Source organism: Pogona vitticeps, chromosome 5 (assembly GCF_051106095.1).
Source record: "Pogona vitticeps strain Pit_001003342236 chromosome 5, PviZW2.1, whole genome shotgun sequence".
NCBI classification, from domain to species: domain Eukaryota; kingdom Metazoa; phylum Chordata; class Lepidosauria; order Squamata; family Agamidae; genus Pogona; species Pogona vitticeps.
This window is the reverse complement of record NC_135787.1, coordinates 52,611,385-52,631,427: the sequence shown is the minus strand read 5'-3', so window position 1 is coordinate 52,631,427 and position 20,043 is coordinate 52,611,385. Positions and strand designations below refer to the sequence as shown.

At 45.0% G+C, this 20,043-nt stretch overlaps 1 protein-coding gene across 2 annotated transcripts in view; it reads left to right on the top strand.

The window, feature by feature from the left end:
- Positions 1 to 20,043, top strand: part of LOC110085372 (putative ATP-dependent RNA helicase DDX60) — a 133,018-nt gene that overhangs the window by 81,287 nt on the left and 31,688 nt on the right. For both annotated transcript variants that reach the window (XM_020805478.3, XM_020805476.3), the window contains 2 exons: positions 13,524 to 13,662; positions 16,560 to 16,712. In XM_020805478.3, the coding sequence (XP_020661137.3) occupies positions 13,524 to 13,662; positions 16,560 to 16,712 (292 nt within the window). The remainder of the gene's footprint in view (positions 1 to 13,523; positions 13,663 to 16,559; positions 16,713 to 20,043) is intronic.

Here is a 20,043-nt window from a genome sequence, read left to right as displayed (position 1 = left end):
AAGAAGAAGAAGAAGAAAAAGAAGAAGAAAGATGAATCTTTATTGGAACATGAATAGATTAGATGTGTATATACTTGATATGTAAGATTGAATGATTATGCATTTGATGTGTTCTTATTCTCAAAACCCTTTTTCCACCCCCCCCACTGCCCTTTGCCTTTTGTATTCCTTCCCCATCACCCAATAGTTTTAAAAATCAAATTAAAAAAAAAAAAAGAGACAATATTACCCCTTGGCGCTCCGTCACCTACGCCAAGTCAGCTTGCCCTAGTGACTGCAAGCGCAGGTTCAGCCCCTCTTAGCCCTGTATCATCCGGGCAGGTGTCTTTGGCTCCTTCTGTTTCTCTGACCCCTTCGCGAGCGAGTTCACCTCCAGCGAAGAAAAAGGAGAAGAAAAAGCATGTTTCTGACGATCGACGTTGATCTGCCCGTAAGGAAAGCAAGGATCGACATTGGCGACACCGTTCCACATCAGAAGATTCTACATCGTCTAATTCAAGACATAGGAGGCATAAGCGACGCCGCAGATGCCGGTCTTCTACCTCCTCTTCGACGTCGTCGGATCAACATCGGCGACATCGACGTGTCAAATACGTCTACCTTTCTTCATCATCGTCGGGGTCCACCCCCCCATAAGCATTGACGTTGATATTTGGCGGAACGCCTCCTCCCACCAAGGTCTACCCGGATCACACGCGCAACTCAGGGGGTGAGGCTGAGGAGCCTGATGTCGAGAGAGGCCCGGAAGGAGAAGACACGAAACCGGGCCTTCTCGGTGGTGGCTCCTCGCCTCTGGAACAATCTCCCTCCGGCGATTTGCGCGGCCCCCACGCTGGGCACCTTTAAAACCCAATTAAAAACATGGCTGTTTATTCAGGCCTTCCCTCCAGCCAACTCTTGATTTTTTCTTACTTTTCCTTTTTATTTTTACTGCTGTTCTTGTTTGATTATTATGTATTTGTCTATGTTTTATTATTTGATTTTATATTTGGAAGCCGCCTAGAGTGGTCCGGTGGGCCAGATAGGCGGGGTATAAATAAAATAAATAAAATAAAATAAAATAAAATTAAATAAAATTAAATAAATAAATAAATAAATAAATAAATAAATAAATAAATAAATAAATAAATAAATAAGCATCCGCACCCGGTTCCTCTTCCACTCAAACCTAGTGAACCGCCCACTCTTCCACCGCCTGTACTTACAGTACTGAGGCGCCGCCTCCTCAGTGCCTGGCCCCTCCACCCACCGTTGACGTTGACCATCCACGCCGTAAAAGAACGTGTGAAGTATCGGCGGATGAAGAGACACCTTTCTCTTCTCAACCATCTGATTCAGAAGGTGAGTTGCCTTAACACCCTAAGTCTGATGACTTACCAGTGGGGGAGACAGTTGAGTCAGATACTGGGGACCCTCATGACTCTTCCCCCTCTGAAGACTTCTCATCTTACTCCCAAATGTTATCCAGATTAGCAAAAACCTTGAAGCTTCGTGTGGATGAGCCAGCACCTCCGGAGGAGGATCTCATATTTGGGGATATTACTAAGGAGTGTACCCCACCCCCTAGTCTATCATACCTACCTGCTCTACTGAAGATCATACAGGAACTCTGGGGCCATCATTCGGCCTCACCTCCACTACCCAGGTGTGTACAGAGAACATGTATAAGATCATTGGGGATGATGCGAAATTCCTCTTAAAACACCCCATCCCCAACTCTCTGATTGTTGATACTAGTTGTACGAAACCCTCTGGGAGGGCCCATGTCATACTTACTAACAAAGAAGGCAAGAAACTAGAGATGATAGGCAGACGGATTTATTCTCTAATTTGTTTCATTCTCCGCGTAGCTAATTACCAGACTGCCTTAGGAGCTTACCAGAAGCAGTTGTGGCTTAAAATTCTTCCAGGTCTACAGCTGTTGCCTGATGATGTCAAACAGGGCTACCTCAATACTTTTGAAGAAGCCCAGACTGTCTCAAAACATCAGAGGATTGCTACGCGACACTCGGTCAATGCTGCAGCTCGAATTCTTGTATCTTCGGTTACCCTCCGCAGGCACGCGTGGCTTTGATCGGCTAATATCCTCGATGATGTGAAAACTAAGGTTGAAGATCTGCCCTTTGATGCCTCCGGTCTGTTTAGTGAAAAGACGGATAGTCACCTGGAAGAGTTACATAAGGCAAAAAAGACAGCTAAATCATACTACATTCAGCCTCAACCTAAGTTCTGCAAGTATCAGTGGAAAAAGCCTTCTAACCAGTTTAGTCAGTCACAGCCGTTCAGACAGTTTAAGACGCAGTCTTCTACCTACCGCAGCCAGTCGTCTTAACGTCGACAGTCCTATAAGACCCCTGCTAAGAAGCATAAACAGTACCTTTGACTCGCCGAATCCTCTTCTAAACTCGGCTCCCGTCACAAGACTTCAACCGTTTTACCCAAACTGGTCCACCATCACCACCGATTCATGGGTTCGTTTGTTCCGGCTACCAGCTGGAATTTATCGAATATCCTCCTTTAGGTCACGTAGAATACACATCATTCGACCCTGCTTTAGAAGAGGAGGTGCATTCCCTTCTGAAAAAAATGTGCCATTCAAAAAGTGCCCAAAAGAGACATTTCAAACGGCTTTTATTCAAGATATTTCACCGTTCCCAAAAAAGGAGGAGGTATAAGACCCATCATGGACCTAAGAACACAAAATACTTACCTTCGTCCTCGCAGATTCCGCATGGTGATCTTAGAATCCATCATCCATTTCTAAAGCTCGGTGACTGGTTCGTGGTCATAGACCTAAAGGATGCATATTTTCACGTTACGATTCATCCCAATCATCGCAAGTTCCTCAGGTCCATTTTTCAGGACACCATCTATCAGTTCCTGGCTCTCCTGTTTGGCCTTGCGACAGCGCCCAGGTCGTTTACAAAGTGCATGGCTCCGGTAGCTGCTTACCTGCGACTCCACGGAGTTCGTGTCTTCCCTTACATTGACCATTGGCTGGTTGTTGCACCCTCCAGAAGCAGGGCCCTGAAACACACGAAATTCACTCTCCATGTGCTTCGGAACTTAGGCCTCCAAATAAATTACAAGAAGTCCCACCTCGTCCCCTCACAAACTGTGGACTACATAGGTGCTACATTGGATGCCACCAAAGGACGCATATTTCTTCCCCGAGAGCACATAAAGAAGATCCTACGTGCTGTGCGAAAATTCAGGGCAGGGAAGACTGTCACTGCTCTACATGCCCAACACCTGCTCGGCTTGATGGCCTCGACAACACCCGGCTTGGCTCATGCCCGGCTCAAGCTCAGGTCCCTGCAGGTATGGCTGCTAGCTCTCTTCAATCCTCTGAAGCACCACCAGGAGCGGCGCCTCCGAGTTACATCAGAACTAGCACAACAGTTACAGTGGTGGACGTTTGTTCCCCACCTTCAAGTGGGACGTCCCTTCCGACCTCTTCAGTTAACTGCCCTAGTCACCACGGATGCCAGTCCCACAGGTTGGGGTGCACACTGCGGCTCTCATCGCGTCCATGCCCTATGGTCTCCCCAAGAACGGGATTTTCATATCAAACACCTCGAAATTCTAGCCGTCATCAAGGCGTTGAAGGCTTTTCTTCCTCTAGAGCGTGGTCATAGTGTTCAAATAGTCACGGACAACACCACGGTCATGTACTACATAAACAAGCAGGGGGGAACGCACTCTCACTCCCTTCTGTTTCTAACAGTGACACTCTGGGAATGGTGCTACCGTCATCATATTTTTCCGGTAGCCATCCATGTTGCCACGGAGGACAATGCTCTGGCGGACGAGCTCAGCTGCCGCAATGCCCAGATGCACGAATGGGAATTGAACTCACAAGTTTTTCACAATCTTTGTCGTCGTTGGGGCATGCCCACAATGGACGTTTTTGCCACTCAATTCAACAAGAAATGTTCTCGCTACGCCTTCAGAGTGGGTCGGGGTCTTCACTCGATGGGAGACGCCTTCATGATTTTGTGGTTGATGGACCTAATTTACCTCTTTCCCCCTTTCCCTCTAGTACAAAGGACCCTGGTGAAGCTTCAGCAGGAATCAGCAGACGCGATTCTTGTGGTCCCCCTCTGGCCTCAACAGTCCTTGTTCCCCACTCTGACATAGATGGCGGTGGACTCGGTGATACTCCCGACCTTTCCGGCCCTTCTAACTCAAGATGCAGGCAACATCTTCCATCCCGATCTGCAGACGCTTCATCTTGCAGCGTGGAGTTCCTGAGATAAAAGAAGTATTGGATAAATCTCGGAAGGACTCCACATCTTTGCTTTATAAGTACAAGTGGAGAAGTTTTCTCAAATTTACTGAATCTTGAGGTCTCCCTTCTTGTCCAGTTGACCTTTCTACTTTGTTACTGTTTTTACGTTACCTTTTTGAATTCAAGCTATCTGTTTCTACTCTAAAGGTTTATATTGCAGCTATAGTTTCCTTTCAGCCTCAGGGGTCGCCTGCCTCTCATTTATTCTCACATCCTACGCTCAAGGCATTCCTTAAAGGACTTATACACCTCCGACCTCCTATATGATGGATTGTGCCGCAGTGGTCTCTCCATCTTGTACTGCAGTCTTTGATGCGGCCTCCATTTGAACCATTGGTGACATGTGATCTAAAGTTGCTATCTTTCAACATTTTGTTTTTAGTGGCCATTACTTCTGCCCGCAGGGCCAGCAAGCTTGCTGCGCTCCGGGTGGATCAACGCTTCTTGCAATTTTTCCTGGACAAAGTGGTGTTACACACCGATGTCTCCTTTCTTCCCAAGGTGGTGTCAGATTTTCATTTGAATCAGCCTCTCATTGTACCTACTCTGTTTCCGAAACTTACCTCTACTACCAAGCGCATGCTCCACACGCTGGATGTTAAGCGAGCCTTGGCTTTTTATGTTTCAAGGACTAAAGAGTTCTGATCCTCTCCTAAGCTGTTTCTTTGTTTTGCTGGTCCAAAGAAAGGTCTTCCGGCATCTCCTTCGTCACTTTTGCGTTGGCTTGTCTCCACCATCTCCCTAGCATATGAGGTTCAGCGTCAATCGCCTCCTGAGGGCTTACGTGCCCACTCCACAAGAGCAGTCGCTTCTTCCACAGCCCTTCCACGTGGCGTTGATCTCTCCGATATCTGTCGAACTGGCACCTGGTCTCAGGCTTCCACCTTTGTCACCCATTACAGATTGGACCTGAGAGCCAAGAGGGAGACCAGTTTTGGAAGAGCTGTTTTGGCATCCGCCTTTCAGTGACGGCCCTCCTTCCGGTGAGTTAGCTTACCAGTCACCCTTTATGTGTGCATTCACAGAAGACCACGATGAAGAAAGTGGGGTTACTTACCTGTAACCATGGTTCTTTGAGTGGTCATTCTGTGAATTCACACAATCCCGCCTGACCTCCCCACTTTCCGGCACTGTGTATGCATAGCTCATCCTTCACAGTGGTGGCGGAAAAATGGAACTGAGGATTGGGCGGGTGGAGCATGTGCAGTGTAGGAAATCTTAAACTATGTTTCTATTTGCAGAGCTCTAGAACGTTCCGAAGGGGACCAACACTGGCGCTGACTTAACCTTTTATGTGTGAATTCACAAAATGACCACTCGAAGGACCATGGTTACAGGTAAGTAACCCCACTTTTTTGCCCATAGGAACGCATTAAACAGGTTTTAATTCATTCCTATGGGCTTTTTATTTCGCATAGCGACAAATCTGTATAGCGATGATTTTGGCTGCACTGATTATCGTCGCTATGCGGGGCACCACTGTATATCATACCCAGTACACATTTTGAGTATTATTGCATCAACTACATGTGCTGACCTTATAGCTGCACACCTATTATAAAATGGATTCCTAATCGAACACTCTGGTTCATGTACAAAGAGTAAATTGTACTTTATGGGCCACAATAGCCTGAGAAAACTGCCTCTTTATTAGTTTTTTTAAAAAGTTTTAAGTTAAAAAAGTGTCAGGGAGACTTTTTAAAAAGTTCCAGAGACATCTTGATTTTTGAGGTCACTTTCTTTTGAGTTAGTTCAAGAATTAATTTTTAATAGGACCTCTCTCTCAGCTTAAAGAATGAGTTACTGCATATCCTTCACCTTTCTTCACCAACCTAGTGGCTAGTAGGCAGTATGCCGTGTTTCAGAGTATTTTAATGCAGGAAAATAATGCTGCTCTTTCACACTGTAATCCATTATATGTATACACATGTAAGCAGAAATAAAACAGTTATTTGGTTGGAAATGCTTCTTAGGTCTGTCAATTAAGAAATGTACTGTTTATGTGAATTTCGTTGTATTGGTATACTGTGTATATACTTACAATGACAATAAATTATATTATATTATTATGTGAAGAACAGATTTTTATGATTTGTTTGACTTTCATTGTGTCTTGTGAGTGACTTAAGAGAGTCTGAGGTCTCTCTTCAACATATTTATGCATGTGCAAATCCAGTATTTCTCAAAATATGTGTGTAAACTACTGGTATTGGATCTGATTGCATATTTAAAAGTTTTAAGTACTTTTCTTTGCATAGCGAAACCTGTACTACTACTTTGTGGCCTCTGTGAAGGTGATCCACGCTTGTGTGGAGCCTCATCGGAAGATTCTAAAGCTTCTGCGGTAGCAAAAAAATTATTAGAATAAACCCCTCCCCCTTGTATACCTTGCCGCCAAGACTCTCCCTTCAGTTTCTTTCAACTGCCACATTAAGAGCCTCATACTTCTTGCTTCTGTGAGTTTGAAAGAGTCTTACTCCTGATTCCTTTTCTTTTTATATAGTTTATTATTGTTGTTAAATCCTACTGTATATATGAACGTTTTCTTCTTTTCCTTCATTTTGTTCAGCCTTTGGTTGAAGCACCCCCCAATCCTGCATAATTTTTCTAAACTGTGTTTTTCCTCTATTCATGGCCCCTTTGGACAAGTTTAAACACTGCGTAGTCTGTGATAATAAAATACCACTTTCTGATGGCCACACTAAGTGTCTCTTTTGCTTGGGTGAGGCACACCAAACCTCCTCCTGCCCTCATTGGAAAAACTTTAAATGCGGAGTCCTCTGCTCCCACCTTTCCAGGCTTAAGCTCCATCTTTGGGAGCAGTCCCTCTAACCATCAAAACTCATGGCTCAGCCTGCTTGCAAAACCACCTCTCAAGCTAAGGCTATGGAAAAAGCCATTTTGGAATCTTCAAAACAACGTCCCTCAGGCATGCAATCACACTCAGGTGCCCCATCAACTTAGTCAAAGACCCCTAGGGGACACAAAGCTAAATATTTGAGGTTGAAACCCTCAACATCAAAGTCCTCCACGAAACGACAACTGTCCACTGAAGCCTCTTCGGCTTCAGAATCATCACCACCTAAGAGGACTAAATAACACAAATCTAAGACACCCACAGTCATTCCCCAACAGCTCCTGGAGTCCTGTGAGCTAATTTCTGTTGGTTCACTCTCCGATGATGGACTCCCATCCCATCAATTGTGTTCTCAATCACTTGAATGGGATGAACAAGTGGATCGTCTTACATCTTCTCCTCCTAGCCTCCAACAGTCCGTTGCCTCCAGCAACCCTTCCATAGTTGCTTTGCCAGATAGAGTGGAATCTGAACCACAGCCGGATACTGCGCCCTACTCGGTGGCACCAGGCTGACCACCGTGACTTCTGGTGCACCATCAAGCGCAGCATTCATATGAGGCGAGTGTTCCATCATCGTGTGCGGCTTCAACCCGCGTTCAGCACTCTCATCAGGTAGCCATTTGCCCCGATCAGTGCTCTCCTAGACAATCTGCCAACAGTGCTCAATCGGTCACTCTACCTGGTACGACAGCAGTATTACACCAGAGATATGGGCTCTGATATCAATGAACCTCGATATCCATCTTGGTCTATGGACACTCGGTCGACTCCTTTACTGATTGATGACCCTCAACACATTTATCTTCTGTTATTTCACTGTCCCCCAAAAGAATGGTGGTATCCACCCCATCTTAGACCTCAGGGAGCTCAACCAATATCACCACCAAATTTCATATGGTTAACCTCAAATCAGTCCTTCCTCTACTCAGAAAAAATGACTGATTCACAGTCATAGATCTGCGAGACACATATTTCCACATTTCCATACATCCTTCCCATAGACAGTTTCTTCGGTTCCAACTCGGACCTCAGGCTTATCAATCCAAAAGGCTTCCTTTTGGCCTTGCAATAGCTCTCAGAATCTTCACCAAGTGTATGGTCCCAGTAGCAGCTTACCTCAGGCTTCAAAAAAATTCTCATTTTCTCCTACATCGACAATTGGCTTCTTGTAGCTCTCTCCTGCCACAAAGCACAACGAGACATGCACTTCACTTTCTCTTCCCTTTGTGATCTCGGTTTTGTTGTCAAATGTACAAAAGTCGAAATTGAAACCTACAAAAATTGTCCAATACATAGGTGCACTCATAGACTCTACACAAGCCCATGCATTTCTCCCTGCAGATAGCAACATAATTTGGTGACTCTGCTTCAGAATTTCATCCCTCATGCTATGGTACCCGCCTTAACTGTTCAACATGTTCTAGGCACCATGGCATCTATGACACCTGTTGTATAACATGTACATCTAAAAATGAGATCTTTTCAGTCATGGTTTCTTGCCCTTTTCAACCACTAACAGATCCTCCACATACTCTTCTGAGGGTCACCCCAGAACTCGTCTCCCAACTTGGATGGTGCTGTTTTCCTCCAAACCTGTCAATAGGATGACCATTCCAACAGCCATGTTCTCGAATACAGATCACGACCAAAGCCAGCCTTACAGGCTGGGGGGGCACACTGCAAATCCTTCAAGATCCATGCCAAATGGTCTCACAAAGAAAAGTCACTCCACATAAATGAATTAAGAGTTACTAGCAGTGATAAATGCATGTAAGGCCTTCAGAAACCTCCTAATTGGCAAAATGGTACAGATTGTCACTGACAGTACTATGGCCATGTACTACATCCTTAAACAAGGGAATGGTGCCTGTCACATCACATCTGCCTCATAGCTCTACACATAGCCAGCCAAGACAATGACCTGGCAGACCTCAGCTGGACGGACTCACAAGCTCACAAATAGGAATTGGTCCAGTCAATTTTCCTCCTTCTTTGCAGGCATTGGGGCGAACCAACTCTCAACCTGTTTGCTTCCCGCAAGAATCGGAAGTGCAAACACTATTGCTCCTGCACAGGAGATGGCAAACACTCCCAGGGAGACATGTTCATCGGTTGTTGGCTCAAGACCCTGTTCTCACCATTTCTGCTCCTCCACAAAGTAGTGGTCCACCTGCAACAGGACAAACCCAATGCCATCGTTATAGCCCCTTGGTGGCTGAGGCAACCCTGGTTCGCAGTTCTCCACAACCTGTCATCAGACATTCACCACCTCCCCCATCTACCATACCTGCTCATGCAGAACAACTCTTAGGTGCTCCACCCTGACCTACCTGCTCTGAACCTGGCAGCGTGGAGGATTCTGCCTCCTTGATGGATGTCCTCCATCAAGCAAAGAAACCTTTGACCAAAAAAGCTTACCTATGCAAATGTAGAAGAATTCAATCCTTCACTGAAACCACTGAATTGTCTTCCATCAACCCATCTCTCCCCACTGTTTTCTGATTTTTTACTCCATCTTAAAACTGGAGGCCTCTCCCTTTCCTCCTTAAGGGTTTGCCTCTTGGCAATTGTCTCTTATCAACCACCAAATTCTCCAGTGGCACGTTTTTTCAGACATGCTATGATAAAACACTTTCTCAAGGGATTGTCTCATATATATCCAGATGTTTGTCCACCCTCCCCACAATGGTCTCTAACTCTTGTCTTGCAACAGCTCACCAAGTCTCCCTTTGAGCCCTTAGCTTTAACTGATCTTTGGCTACTTACATTCAAAACAGCCTTCCTGATTGCCATTACATCTGCTCATCGGGCCAGTGATTTAGCATCCTTATGACATGACTATCCTTACTTGCAGTTTTTTCCGAATATAGTCATCTGCTGATATCTCTTTCCTACCTAAAGTTTTATCCCAGTTTCACCTATCCCAACCACTGGTCCTCCTCTCCTTCTTTCCATCACCATCTTCAACTCAAGAAAAGATCCTCCACACTCTGGATGTTCAGAGGGCCCCTGCCTTCAATTTGGCACGCACACAATCTTTCTGGTGTTCACCTCACCTTTTTGTCTGTCACCAACCTCCTACCAATGATCTTCAGGTGACGTCACAGACGATTTCTAGATGAGTTGCTTCAACCATTCACCTCGCGTACCAGATTGCTCAAAAACCAGCTCCTCGGGTGATTCACCCTCAACTCCACCAGGGCAGCGGCAGCTTCCACGGTGTTGCTCCGTGGCATACCTCTTCGGGACATCTGCGCTTCTGCTACATGGTCACAGCTGTCCACATTCATCAGGCACTATAGACTTGATGTTCGGCAGAAGTCTGATGTGGTCTTGGACGTGCTCTTCTAGCTTTTACCTTGGCATGACACCCTGCCTCCGGGTAAGACAGTTTGCTAGTCATCCAGGGTATGATTCACAGAGGCCATGAAGAAGAATGACATGTTACCCACCTGTAATTGTAGTTCTTTGAGTGGACCTCTGTGATTCACACATCCCACCCAACCTCCCCACTGTCATGCCATACAGCTCTAGTAAGCTTCCCCCACTTTGCGTCCCTCCCCTACACCCCACTCCCAACTCCCAACTTCTTCTTGGTTTGATGCAGACTGCTGGGCTGCAAAAAATTCATTAGACAATTCTTCCGCTCACTTCAACCCAACCCTTCCCCCGACAGGCTGAACCTCTATTTCTTGCTCAGGAAAGCTTGCACCTCCTTCCTAGAATCCAAGAAACACTCTGCGGCTCAACAAAGCTGGAACCTACTATATCACGCAATCCAAACCAATAACCATAAACAATTCTGGGCCCTGGTCTCCCGCTCATCTCCTCTTGTTGCTCCCTGCCCGTCGACTCTCATACCAGCTTCTGCTTGGACTGAGCACTTCTCTACAATCTTTACTTCCCCCCGCTCTACTCTAACCAATTCTGCCCCTCCTCCCAACCTCCCACCCTGGCCCCCGGTTACCCCAGAAGAAATTACTGAGCTGATTTCTTCCCTGAAACCCCGGAAAGCCCCTGGCCCAGATGGTATCCTCCCCGAATTCCTACTCAACAACCCCTCATGGTGGTCCCCCTTCCTTTCTAACTTCTTTACTCTTATCAATAACTCCGGCTTTATCCCCTCTTCCTGGCTTTCCTCAACTATCGTTCCAATCTTCAAAAAAGGTGACCCCACCCTCCCAAACAATTACAGACCCATCAGTCTCCTATCCTTTATAGGAAAACTATACTCCAAATATCTCCTTTCGAAACTCACCTCTTGGTCCTCTGCCATTGGACTTCCCGGTAAAGAACAGATTGGCTTCCGCCCAGGCGCCTCCACCCTGGACCATATTCTCACACTCTCCTTCTTGATTAGCAAATACACTAAACACTATGGTGCCAAAATGTACTCAGCCTTTATCGATCTCAAAGGCGCATTTGATTCGGTCAATAGAGACTTACTTTGGAGGAAACTTTCCAACTGGGGGATTGATCAACGCCTCCTGTTTCTAATACAGCGTTTACATTCCTCCAATACATGCCGAATCAGGATCGACCGTGCTGGCACCCTGACAGATAATATCCCTGTCACCAAGGGCGTACGCCAGGGATGTATCCTAGCCCCTCTCCTATTCAACCTCTTCCTCGCTGACCTCCCTTCTTCCCTAACTGGCACCGACTTTCCCCCCCCCCCGCTCTAAATAACTCGTCTACCCCTCTCCTTATGTATGCGGATGATGCCCTTCTCCTCTCTATCACTAAATTGGGCCTCCGCAAGCTCCTCCTCTCCTTTCAACAATACTGTTCTAGCAACGATCTAACCATAAATTCAGAGAAAACCAAAATACTGGTTTTTGGCAAATCCTGGGCTCCGTCTTCCTGGAGAATTGGTAACTCCACATACCAACAGGTCCAGACCTTCAGATATTTGGGGATTCTTTTCCACTTTTGGCATTCATGGAGCCCACACCGCACCTCCGCAATCGCTTCTTCCTCTCTTTCCCTCAGTGCAATCTCCCGTTTTCACTTCCATGCTGGTAATCAGTATATACCTGCTGCCACCAAAATTTTATACTCCAAGACAATTTCCCAGTTACTTTATGGAGTCCCAATTTGGATCGAGGCAGCAAACTCTGAAATCGATAAGGTGGCTGCCTCCTTTCTTAAGAAAATCCTCGGGATCCCTAATCTTATCAGACTTTCCACCATTACTTTAGAACTGGGTATCCACTTACCCTCTACCCTAGCCTGGACCACTACCTTCAAGTTCTGGCTCAGAATTCACCTCCTAACTCCCTCTGACTCGATCCTACAAGATTTATTAAAGGACCCCTACACTTCTACGTGGTTTCACTTCATAGAAGCCAAACTATTGTCATTATCTCTCTCTGTCGAAACTCTAGCCGACATGAACCTCAACTCAGCATATCAAATCATTAGATCCAGTCTCTATGACCTTGAATATGCAACCCTATTCTCCCAATTGAACCCCACCTGCTCCCCTCTTGCTTTTGGCCTATCCCCCTCCCTTGGCCGCCCCTCCAATTATTTTAACCAATTGTCCAACCCTCAAAAAAGACGAGCTTTTATGCTCGCTAGGCTGAATATCTTTCCATCAGCAGCCCACTTTGGGAGATTCACTCGAACCCCCCGCCCCAACAGATTGTGTCATTCTTGTGCATCCGAACCCGACTCCCTGGACCACATCTTACTCCGGTGCCCATCCCACAACATCCCCCGTAAGCGGCTACTAGGCCCACTCCTCTCTTCCCTCTCCCCTTTCTTCCTCGACCTTACCCCCATACTCCTGAGCGATTTCTCGCCTTTTATCACCAGTCAAGTTGCTGACTTTCTCCTAACTGTTATGAAGACCTCCCCTCCCCCCTCCCCCTCCCCTAAACCCTCTATAAATCTCTTTGAACCTAGCCTACTACAATCCCAACCTCACCCTCCCCCCCATCCGGTATTGGAATGTAACTATCCTGTGTACTCCCTGTACCCTGTAATGCCAATAAAGGTTTCTGTATGTATGTACAGCTCTAGTATGCAGCGATTGACACAACTGAAGGGAGAGTCTTGGCGGCAAGATACTTATACAGGGGAGGGCTCTATTCTAATGTTTTTCTTGCTACGGCAGAAGCTCTAGAATCTTCAGATGAGGCTCCATGCAGGTGCGAATCATCCAGGGTGTGACTCACAGAGGTCCACTCAGAGAACTACAATTACAGGTGGGTAACTTGTCGTATCTCTACTATAAGTTCTTAGGAATAGCATTTTAAATAAAAAATTTATAATAAGGCATGAAGATCGATGTCTGAGGTAAATATAAGACTGAAATAACAAAGACTGATACTGAAATGTTTGGTGACCAATCTATGCTTCCATTCAGTGACAGTAAACTGAGTCGTAAGGATGACAAAAATTATGTTTGGGAGGCTGAGCTCGAGAGCATAAAGAAACGTCTGGAGAAGATGTCTGAAATCCCTCCTGATTGCACATATGCAAATGAGCATGCTATTGATAATCAGGTGAGATTAAAATTCTAGTTTCGAGTATTAAAAGAAATCATTTGAAGGACAACTTTGGATTTACTTGCAAGCAAATATTCATATGGTTGTTGTGGGTTTTCCGGGCTATTTGGCCGTGTTCTTAATGTTTTTCTTCCTAACGTTTCACCAGTCTCTGTGGCCGGCATCTTCAGAAGACAGGAGTCAGAACTGTGTCTGTGCTCTGGTGCAGTTTGTTGAATAGTTCAATATTTATAGCTGTGGGATCAGCTTTTATCCTTTTCAGGAGATTGGGTGATATTGGTGATTAGTGTGTTTTTGTTGTGGGTGTATTGTTGTGAATAAGGGGGAGAGATGATCTGTCACTGTGATTGATGGATGTCGTTAGCTGGTCTTTTGTGTACAGTGATCACTGGTCTTTGATTGGGTAGAGTTCGTTGATCTTTTGCAGGCTGTATTTTTCAGTGCTGGGAGCCAGGCTTTGTTGAGTTTTAGACTTTCTTCTTTTTCTTCTTTCATCATTCTGCCAGCAGACAAAGGCAACAACACAGTAATCATGCAAACAAAAGAATACAAGGACAAAATCAGGGAACTTCTAGACCCCACCACCTACAGACAACTGAAATGGGACCCAATCAACAAAATCACAAAACAAACAAACATGCTGATCAGGGGTTCTTCCCTGCACCCCAACGTCCTTCAACAAATCTGCAAGATTAAAGCTCTCCTACCAAGACTATACGGACTCCCCAAAATCCACAAAGACTCAACCCCACTCAGGCCCATTGTAAGTGCCATTGGCTCCCCAACATATGAATTAGCAAAATACCTAGTCAACCTCCTACAAACCCACATTGGACAAACCTCATTCTACATCAAAGACTCAGGACATTTCATTAGCAAGGTCAGCACCCTAAAGCTCATCACCCGGGACAGACAATCAGCTTTGACGTAGTATCCCTATTCACCAAGGTATTGATAAGGGACACAGGCAGATGGAGTGGCCATAGGGAGCCCCCTCAGCCTGGTTATAGCAAACTTCTACATGGAACATTTTGAAAAGAGGCCCTGGCTTCAGCACTCTTCGCACCTACAGTATGGTTCTGATATGTGGATGACACCTTCGCAATTTGGAACCACGGTGAAGAAAAACTGGAAGAATTTCTAAACCATCTCAACAGCATCCACTCAAATATACAAATCACAATGGAAAAAGAAATAGAGGGCCAACTCCCTTTCTTAGATGTCATGGACATAAGCAAAACTGACCTACTATTGAGACACAGGGTCTACAGAAAACCCACCCATACAGACCGGTACCTAAACAAAAACTCCAACCGCCACCAACAACAAAAAGAGGCATAATCAAAATACTGGTAGACCATGGAAATTGGAACTGTGAAGCTCAATTTCTCAGCGCCGAACTCAACCATCTGAATTGGGCCCTACAGGCAAATGGCTATTCCAAGAATGAAATAAGAAGAGCTATCAAACAAAAAAACAACAACAACAGACTGAAGAGAAAAAACAGCCACCCACAAATGAAGTATTTCTGCTATACATCAAAGGGGTCACGGACCACATGGGGAAACTTTGGAAAAAACAACCTACAAACAGTATTCAGGCCCATCACAAAAATACAACAAATGTTACAGTCAGCAAAGGATAAAAAGGACCCTTTTAAATGGTGACTGCAGTATACCGGATACTTTGCAGTTGTGGCCAGGTATATATTAGGACCACAAAATGCAGCATCCACACCAGAATCAAAGAACATGAGAGACACTGCAGACTAAAACAAGCAGAAAAATCGGCAGTAGCTGTACATGCCCGAAAAAACAAGCTGGACATGAAATTTTATTTTAAAAGACAGAAGTACTGGACAACACCAGCAATCATTATGTTAGATTGCACAGGGAAGCCATTGACATCCACAAACACCAGCAGAGCGTTAACAAAAAAGAAGAAAGTAAAAACTCAACAAAGCCTGGCTTCCAGCTCTGAAAAATACAGCCTGCAAAAGGTCAATGAACTCTACCCAGCCACGACCGGTGATCACTGCACACACAAAAACAGCTAACAACACCTATCAATCACAGTGACAGATCATCTTTCCCCCTTATCACAACAATACACCCACAACAAAAACACACTGATCACCATAATCTCTTGAAAAGGACAAATTCTGATCCCACAGCTAAAAATACTCAACTATTCAACAAACTGCACCAGAACACAGACAGAGTTCTGACTCTTGTCCTCTGAAGATGCCGGCCACGGAGGCTGGTGAAACGTTAGGAAGAAAAACCTTAAGAACATGGCCAAACAGCTCAGAAAACCCACAACAACCATTGGATCCCAGCCGTGAAAGCCTTCGAAAATATTCATATATTCAGACTATGACAAACGAAGACCATGTTGTAAAATAGGGAAGCTTACATTCCTTCCATATTAACTACTAAAAATCAAGAATAGGAATACAGAGTTTTAATGTCTTCATGAAAAATGTTAAGACTGTAAGAAAATGGTTATAAAGCAAATCACTCTGTTCCAACACTGCATAAAATAATTTACTGTTTTGTGGGAAATTTGGGATAGGCAGGCTTAGACTTTAGGGGAGAGCCTCTTACAGGAAACCAGGTGGTGGCTGTTCACAAGGACATGGCACCACCAGGGCAAGATGCTATCTGCCATCCTCAGGTGATTCTGTCTAGTCTAAGCACTTGGGTGGCACTCTAGTTGGGTTCTTGGAGTTCCAGGTAAACCTATCAAATTTTTGAATTTTTCTTCTCCCCATCTTACATCCCTTCAAGTCTAAGCTGCTCTATTCTAGACCTTTCAAGAACAGAATTGTTACGGTGAATCTAAATTTCCTTTACTAAATGTGAAAATGTTATAAAAGTTATATTTTCTTCTAGACTTCGATGAAGATATTTAACCGAGCAATAAAGTTGAGAAAGTATGAAGTACTGAAAAAACTGGCACTAAGAGGCATTGGATATCACCATGCATCTGAACAACAAAAAGGGAGGCAAATGGTGGAGATGCTTTTCAGGACAGGATTTATACAGGTATACTCCTTTTATCTTAATAAAACAAGGAGTGGTAAACCATTTCCCAGTATTCTATAAATGTTGTGCCTTGAGTAAAGCAAAGCAAAGTGTGCTGCTTGCTGCTTATATATACCCCCCCCCCCCCATAGTGCTTCAAGCACTCTCTGGGTGGTTTACAAGTTAATTATGCAGGCTACACATTAGGAATTAACTTGTTGTACATACAGTAATTCTTATAAATACTGACTTTGTTAATTGTCCTCTTTCTTTGTATACTCACTGATATATTTTCAGAATTATTTTAATATTGTTTTTATGAATATAAGACAGGGTTATAGGAAACATGAATATAAAACATGGGGAGCCTTTCCCATGTTTCCTTTTAGGTTAGACACTATGGTTCCATTAGGAAGGAAGCCCACGAAGCCAGTGAGTGCTGGGTGTATCTGGTTCAGAAAGACGGGGGATTTGCTGGCCCAACTAATTTTTCCTCTGTTTCATTTCTCAGGTTTCATTTAAAACTGGTTCTTTTTTTAAAATATGTGTGGGGTTTTATGCAGCTGGCTTCACATTAGGTCACTGAGAAGCCATTGCCCATCTATAAACTGCTGTTCTTGTCCATGTATGTACACAAATGGGTTGTACATCTGCGTGAACACCATTTCAGAAAGTCCACCCTGCTCACATTTGTCAGTTCCTCTGGACTTGATCTGAGAGCACAGCATGATGATTCCTTTGGCAAAGCTGTTCTGTCTTCTATTTTGGCTTGACCTCACCTCCATTCTTTAGTTTGGTAGCCACCTGTTTTTGTGCAGACAGGGACACCACGATGGAAAAATATAGGTTTCTCACTGTAATTATAGTTCTTCTTCGTGGCCTCTGTGAATCACACCCTAGCTGATTTGCGTCTGCGCGGAGCCTCATCAGAAGATTCTAGAGCTTCTGCAGTAGCAATGAACACATTAGAATATGCCCCCCACCTGTATAAGTACTTTGGTGCAAAGCATCCTCTCAGTTTTTTTCAACCGCCATGTTGAGATCCTCATATTTCTGTTTATGTGAATAAGAGAGAAAGAGAGCTTATTCTTGATTCCTTCCTGTTATCAATCTTTTTCTTTTAAACTATTAGATCAAACTTTTTATCATCAGAGATTTTTCATTTCCCCTTGCTCGGCCTCCCGCCACAGCATCCCCCCCCTCCAATTATCGTTTTTTTTTCCTCCTCAATTATTTTCTCCTATTCTTGACTCCTTTGGGCCCATTTAAGCACTGCATTGTCTGGGATAATAAGATCCCACATTCCGATGGGCATGCTAAGTGCCTTTTCTGTTTGGGAGAACATCAAACTTCCTCCTGTACCCATTGCAAAAATTTTAAGTGCGGAGTTCTTTGATCCTGCCCCTTGAAGTTAAAACTCCAACTTTGGGGACAATCCTTACAACCAGTTCAAATGGCCAAACCTCCCTGTAGGGCCACTTTCCAAGCCAAAGCAATGGAAAAAGCTGTTACTGAATCATTGAAACATCTGTCAGCTACACCAGCTCATTCTGATTCTCCATCTGCATAATCTAAGACCTTGAAGACACACAAATCAAAACCCTTGATACTGAAGTCCTTGACTACAAAAACAACTTCTAAATGTCAGAGACCTACTGAAGCTGCTGCAGCTCCAGAACCTGTTCCTCCTAAACGAGCTAAACAGTCTAAGCCACCACAACCACAACTCTCTGAATCAGTTTCGGTTGGATCTCCCTCAGATGATGATATACTTCTGTCTCATCAACCATGTTCTCAGTCTCCAAAATGGGTTGATGGAGCTGACCAACTAACATCCACTCTTCCCAGTCCACAACCTTCCATTCCTTCCAGCAATCTTTCGGTTATTTCATTGCCTGAGGATTCCCATCCCAAATGGCTCGACACTATTCCATATTCAATGCCCTCGGATCACCCACCGATCTTTAACCAGAACCATTGACATCAACAATCTCGACAGCTCGCTTCATCGCATGTGGCTGTAGCCCATGCTCAGCATGCACATCAGGTTGCCATTTGCCCCGACCAGTGCTCTGCTTGATGAACTGCATTGACTAGTTGAACAGGTGTTTTACCCAGTTTTATAATACCATCTAGTAGTCGACCTCCCTCTTGACAACCATTAGTGTCAAAGTGGCCACATCACTGAGAGGTGACTATACCTCAACCTGCTCCCCACTTAGTATCAAAAATACCTTGGACGGTCGAGCAGATTTCATCCACACATGAGGCTTTTGCAGCCCCAGCCTCCTGATACTTTCCTACCACTCTTCACGCTTGGCATCGCCAGCATCCATTTATTCTACTGCTATGCCATCACATCAGTAACAGAGACACAGGGTCTGATATCAACGATCCTCAATATTCATCCTGGTCCATGGACACACGCTCCATTCCATTACATCAACACAGTTCCCGTCCTCCAGTAAATCCAAGTCATCGACCCCAGCACCGTTACGACACTGAGCTTGACCCCTTCCAATCGAGGTCCGTTGACACTCAACCACCATCTTTCCATGTCGACGATCCTTGACATCGACAGATATCCATGGACATGCCACCTCCATCTTTTCCGACTCATAACTGGCAATACTATGAAACTCAGCCTCTCAGCACCGAAGTCGATCGACAGTCTGTCGACTGCGGATGTGACCTTGATGGCTCTGACCATGGATCTTGGCCACAGACTCCCATCGGTGTTACATCTCCAGAGCTGGACATTGTCAATACCAACCCGCCATCATTAGTCGACTTCTGGGAGTGGTGTCTGCAATATCACATCTGTCTCACAGCCTTAGACATCGCTGGTCAAGACAACGACCTAATAGACTCGCTCAGCTGTACAGATGCCCAAGCTCATGAGTGGGAACTAGATCAATCAGTATCCCACCAACTATGCCGGAAATGGGGCACACCGACTCTTGATATCTTTGCCTCCCGAGTGATTTGGAAATGCCAACTGTATTGCTCCCGAGCGGGAATAGGAAAACATTCCCAGGGAGACGCATTTGTCGGCCGTTGGCCCAAGACTCTTACCTACTTTTTCCTGCTATTTCCTCTCCTCCACAAAGTTGTCATCTGTCTACAACAAGACAAAACCAATGCCATTGTTATAGCCCCTTGGTGGCCAAGACACACTTGGTTCCCAGTTCTCCACAGTCTCTCATCAGACATCCACCATCTCCCCCGCCTGCCACACCTTCTCACACAGAACAACTTCCAAGTCCTACACCTGGACTTACCTGTTCTGCACCTGGCAGCGTGGAGCATTCTTCCTTGTTAATGAATGTTCTTCATCATGCCAAAAAACCAT